The 6215-nt window shown below is 43.2% G+C and overlaps 1 protein-coding gene across 1 annotated transcript; it reads left to right on the top strand.

The window, feature by feature from the left end:
* Window positions 1–789: 789 nt before the first annotated feature.
* LOC143551701 (putative aquaporin PIP2-5) lies at window positions 790–4055 on the top strand. Its single transcript, XM_077042083.1, has 4 exons — window positions 790–1165; window positions 1767–2062; window positions 2253–2393; window positions 3929–4055. Exons 1-4 carry the CDS (start codon window positions 865–867, stop codon window positions 4046–4048), a joined length of 858 nt encoding a protein of 285 aa, XP_076898198.1. The 5' UTR covers window positions 790–864; the 3' UTR covers window positions 4049–4055.
* Window positions 4056–6215: the final 2160 nt, after the last annotated feature.

The raw sequence follows: 6215 nt of genomic DNA, 5'->3' as shown, positions 1-6215 counted from the left end.
TTAATGCAAGACGGTATTATTGTATCTTCCAACGATATTAGTAAACTCTTCCGATAGTATTACACCATCTTCTGCAAGACGGTATTATTGCAAGACGGTATTATTGTATTTCACCGTCTTCTGACTGTATTACTTAATGCAAGACGGTATTATTGTATAACACTTTCTTTTGACAGTATTGCTAAACCCTCCAACGGTATAATAATATCTTTTAACGATAATACTAACTCTTCAAATTGTATTTCACCGTCTTCTGACTGTATTACTTAATGCAAGACGGTATTATTGTATCTTCCAACGATATTAGTAAACTCTTCCGATAGTATTACACCATCTTCCAACTCTATTACATATGACGAGTTTCTATTGAATTTAAACACCGACATCCCCTCGTCTAACACCGTCGCCGTGTCTCTAATCGAATTAAATTTTAGGAAGAAAAAAAGTCAAACAAAATATTGACCAAATAATTTTTTTTAATAGCGTTTGGATCCACCACCAATATCCGAGTGAGCCTTCCTGAGACGGGATATCAACCGTCTATACTAATTTTGACGCTCCAAGCATGACTCACCAAAATACACAATCAAGTAGGAAACCCACCATTATGACAAATCACCTTAAGTCAGATTTTAAACATAAAACCTTAAGTATCCTAAGTCTTAGTCATCATCCTCGTACCATTATGCCAAAAGTCCAATTGCAGACCAAATAAAAACTAGTATGGACATTTTAGTAATTTTCGCTTCTTATTATCCACCCAATCCTTCCTTTATATACGAACCCCCTCATCACTAGTCACTCCACCATCTTATTCTTCCATCACCATCACCACCAGCTAATAATAATATACTCTCTACAACCATGACAAAAGATGTACCGGAGCAAGGTTCATTCTCCGCCAAGGACTACCACGACCCACCACCGGCACCATTGGTGGACCCCAAAGAGCTAACACAATGGTCTTTCTACCGAGCATTAATAGCTGAGTTCATTGCCACACTCCTCTTTCTATATATTACTGTCTTGACTGTCATCGGCTACAAAAGCACAACTGACCCGGCTTTGAACGCGGACCAGTGCGGTGGCGTTGGTATTCTCGGCATCGCGTGGGCCTTTGGCGGCATGATCTTTGTTCTTGTTTACTGCACCGCGGGTATCTCCGGTAAGTTTTCAAAATTACAAAATTAGCCCTGGTTATGTAAGTTTTAAATGTACCCCTATGGGTATAAAAGGACACGTGTCAACGGGTATTTACAGTCCCTATATGTGAGAATTGACTAGTCTCTTTTTCGTTAACCCAAAAATACCCTTGAAAAATGGGACTTGGTAAGGGTAGATAGGTCATTTTAGCAAACGTTTCTACCTTTTTCTTTTTCGTTGGTACGCTGACATAATTTTGTGAGCTAATTAAAGTTTTTTTTTGTTTTCTAGTATTTTAACCGAAAACTTTATATAATATAGATAATTAAATAAGTAACTGGTTGCTTCACTTACATAATTTGGTGAGCACTTACATAATTTGGTGAGCTAAAGTTTCTTTTTTTAATTTCTCTTATTTCAACCGAAAACTTTAGATCATATTACTACTATAGATAAAGATATCAAATTTTATATACAAGGAAGTTTTTAAAGATTTGTGAACATATACTATATCTTTATATTGGCTAAATATATGTTTAATTTTATTTAAAATACTTATATATATATAATTATTTAGTATTTCCTTTAGTGTTTCTATAACCTAGTGTACAATGTATGTGCAGGAGGTCACATTAATCCAGCGGTGACATTTGGTCTGTTTTTGGCTCGTAAAGTGTCGTTGATCCGAGCCATTATGTACATGGTGGCTCAATGCATAGGAGCCATTTGTGGTGTTGGTTTGGTCAAGGCCTTTAACAAAAGCCTTTACAACCGTTACGGTGGAGGAGCCAACGAGCTAGCCGCTGGCTACAATAAAGGCACCGGACTAGGCGCTGAAATCATTGGCACATTTGTCCTTGTTTACACCGTCTTCTCGGCCACTGATCCCAAGAGGAGTGCCCGAGACTCACATGTTCCCGTACGAATTAACATGACCTTTTTACTTTGCGTATCAATGCATTTTGATACTTGAATTTTATATTCAATCTATAAACGTAAAGTAGACAACAAGCTGCGTCACGGCCTCTTTTAAATTGCAAGACCCACTCTTTTAAAAATTACAACTAGTCGTCATACTTAAATTAATTTGTACTTGCGGTTGATTTTAGGTTTTGGCACCACTTCCGATCGGTTTTGCGGTGTTCATGGTGCATCTTGCTACCATTCCGATCACCGGAACCGGAATTAACCCGGCCAGGAGTCTTGGAGCTGCGGTTATCTACAACAAGGACAAGGCGTGGGATGATCAGGTAATTCATTAATTATCATACTTCAATCATTTATTTAAATAATAGTTACAAGACATGAATTGTCACATACGATATAATGCACATGTTATGTTTTCTTATTTGACTTATCACATAAAGTGATATGATAAAATGGGTACCTTAATTTAGCGAATCCTTATATTTAATAATGTGTCCTTCTTTCCTAGTTTTGTTGCACTTCCGTTTTTAAACAATTTACCTTTTTTTAATTGCAAGTGTAATTGGTTGTTGGGGGACTTCAAAAGACATACCACTCACATACATTGGTAAACTCAAGTTCAAATCCATCTTTCAATAGTGTTGCCCGCATTTCAGAGCGTACACATAATGAAGAAACACTAATCGACCCCGGGCAGATTACGTATAATCTGGGGGTTAAATAGATGTTTCCCACGAGGGGTTAGATCCGGCAAAGATGGTTCTTCTGATAACCTGCAAAACAGACACCGTGAGCTCGTCACTGAGAAGGGGGGTACCTCCTTGTGACCACCCTCCGGCGTGAGAATCAGACTAGATTGCTCTTGAATATAAATGTATATTAAGAGATTGCTAGAGCAGATATCAGGTATAAGATATGAGATACAAGATAAGATGAGATAATCATACCATTTGGGGTATTTATAGCCGAAGGTAGGTTTCCAAGAAGGAATGGCCGGCTGAATAGTATTCCTGTTCTACCAACTGTGGCCTACGCACGTGCCATGCTGGCAGTTGGTGGGTAGGCAGCGGCTGATAGTGACCAGGCCTGCTGTGTACTATTCCTTTTCCACCAACTGCAGGCTATGCACGTGGTATGACAGGAGTTGGTGAGTAGGCAGCGGCTAATAGTGACATACAGTACAAGAGCATGCTGCTCGCCATACTGTTGTCAATGGGCTGTCGTATCTCTGGTTAGATCTTTTGCCCATACCTCGTCAGGTACAGTACAAAAGATCCTCCAGTATCGTACGGACTGGCTCATTTGGGCGGGAGTATTCCCCCTCCCGCCTTTGTGCGGGATTGTTGCCGGCTTTGCTCATTCCTTCTTCAGGTGACATTACTGAATTATTTTGAGAGCTAAGTGCCTTGTGCGTGTAGCCTTGCTGCGCGGGTGGCCTTCCCTGATGGCTTGTATCCGCAGCTGCGGGAACAGGCGGAGTACTTCACCATTGGGAGGCATTTCCTGCGGGAACAGCTTGCGTACTGCGCGTAAGGACGTCACGTCTCTGAGCATAGTGGGTCCTGCGGATCCAGTTGGTTTCTGCACCTGCGGGTCCAACTGGACTCTGCTGGGACCTACCTCTTCACATAAGCTAGGAATGGAATTTGAAGAACACTCTAGAGGAAACTCTTAAAAGTTTACTATTCTTCAAACCAACAATTTTATTTTCAAATATTTGGGATTTACAATAATAATATAGTACACTTTTCAAATATGTGGGTTGCACAAGTCTGTAACACATGGTACAACTAGTGAAAGTAACATTGTGCAATATGAGTTGTAGTTAATCCTGAGGTTGTGTTTGGTCTTTTTGCAGTGGATATTCTGGGTGGGACCGTTCGTGGGTGCAGCGATTGCAGCCTTCTATCATCAGTTTATATTGAGAGCAGGTGCTGTCAAAGCTCTTGGTTCTTTCAGAAGCAGCTCCCACGTTTGAGATTTATCAAGCCATTTGAAGAAACACTAACCGAACCCCGAGCAGGTTACTGGCAACCAGGGGGTTGGAGAGATGTTTCCCACGAGGGGTTAGACCCTTGGAAGATGGTTCTTCTGATAACCTGCAAAACAGACACCGTGAGCTCGTCACTGAGAAGGGGGGGGTTCCTCCTTGTGACCACCCTCCGGCGTGAGAATCAGACTAGATTGCTCTTTAAATATAAAAGTATATTAAGAGATTGCTAGAGCAGATATCAGGTATAATATGATGATAATGTAGTAAGATATGATAAGATGAGATGGTCATACCATTTGGGGTATTTATAGCCGAAGGTAGGTTTCCAAGGGGTTTAGCCGGCCCAACACGCTACCAACTGTAACCTATGCACGTGCCCTGCCTGTGAGTGGTGGATAGGTAGCGGCTGACACAGAGCAGGCGTGTCGTGCACTCTTCCTCTTCTGCCAACTACAGGCTAGGCACGTGGTATGGCAGGAGTTGGTGGGTAGGCGGCGGCTATTGGTCACAGTGCTGTGGCGTGCTGTCTGCCATGCTGCTGTCAGTGAGCTGTCGCATTCTTGGTCAGATCTTTTGTCTGTACCTCGTCAGGTATCACACAAAAGATCCTCCATCATACGGACTGGCTCATTTAGGCGGGAGTTTTCCCCCTCCCGCCTTTGCTCATTCCTTCAGGTGACACTGGGAGAGTTAAGTGCCTAGTGCGTGTAGCCATGCTGCGCGGGTGGCCTTCCCTCATGGCTTGTATCCGAGGCTGCGGGAACAGGCGGAGTCCTTCACCATGGGAGGCATTTCCTGCGGGACCAGCTTGCATACTGCGCGTAAGGACGTCACTTCTCTGAGCATGGTTGGTCCTGCGGATCCAGTTGGTCTCTGCGCAGACGTCCCTGTTTAAGGTGAGTCTTGCGGGTCCAACTGGGCTCTGCTGGGACCTACCTCTTCAAGTCCCCCCAGTCCAATGTTCTTCTCATGCGTGTTTAATAAAGTGAGGTGAACTTTTGGACTTAAAAGGGTTTTGAAAAGGGTTTTGTAAGGTTTTCCATGGGAAGTCCTTGTCACTTGCAGAAATGCCCGAGTTTCCTGCTTGGTCTTTGGGTATGATGCGGGTAGGTCTGTAACCTCCTCGCAGGTCAGGAGCATTGAGTCCCAGTTGTGTGGATTCTCCATGAGGTTTTGGTAGTTTTGAACATAGTGATCAATTATGTTAAAACCACCAATTCCATCCTGGAGCTTCAAACAACGTAGTTCTCGACGTTCCCGCTATGCGGGGATGTTATTTCCTTTTCCGCAAGCATTGCCCAGAAGATCCTTCTTGGTTTCAATTCCCAGCGGAGCGCTAGGTATGTGAAGGGTTTTGCCTTAACACTGTACCTGCGCTCGTCTTACGGTTACTTTACTTCCAAGGTATTCCTGGCGTCAATTCCCTGCGGGTGCTAGGTATGTGAAGGGTTTTGCCTTTACACTGTACCCGCACCCGTCTTATAGTTACTTGGTTGCCGAGGTATACTTGGCTTCAATTCCCTGCGGGTGCTAGGTATGTGAAGGGTTTTGCCTTAACACTGTACCCGCATTCGTCTTACGGTTACTTGTTGGCCAAGGCAAGGGGTATTTTCCCGCTTACTTTTTAATACTTCCGAAGTTTGAATTTTGAAATTCGAAGAGTTGGTGAAAAGATAAACCTCTGAAACGTCGTGCGACGGTTTCTTCTGACTGTGTCAGGACGTGCCAGAAGTTATGGCGACATGACATTATGTGGTCATTCCAGTTGCTTTTTCAGGCGCGTGGGCACGGGATTTCGGGCGCGTGGCCGCGAAATCTCTGGCACACGTCCTTTTGACAGCTGTTGCCAGTTTGTTTTTGCCACGCGTCATAGTGTCATTGCACCTTTGCTTTCTCTTTCTTCCGTATTAAATGCATCGCATTAATTGCGATTACTATATAAAGGGGGAGAAGGTTATTTGCAATTCACACTTTCCACTTTCATCTCTTCTTCTCAAGTAATTTCCGGCGAATTTCTTTTTCAGTAAAGCATTATTCCGAAATCTCTTCTTCCACCATGTCTTCTCACGATGCTGATGACCAGAAGACTGCTGGTGAATGCCAGTGTTCTCTTCCTGCCGAGCTGTACCAGTATATCGTCAGGAAGTTCATG

Source organism: Bidens hawaiensis, unplaced genomic scaffold, assembly GCF_021521415.1.
Source record: "Bidens hawaiensis isolate Kalapana, Puna unplaced genomic scaffold, B.hawaiensis_p1.1 tig00016560_1, whole genome shotgun sequence".
Taxonomy (NCBI): Eukaryota; Viridiplantae; Streptophyta; class Magnoliopsida; order Asterales; family Asteraceae; genus Bidens; species Bidens hawaiensis.
This window is presented reverse-complemented; position numbering and strand designations above follow the sequence as displayed.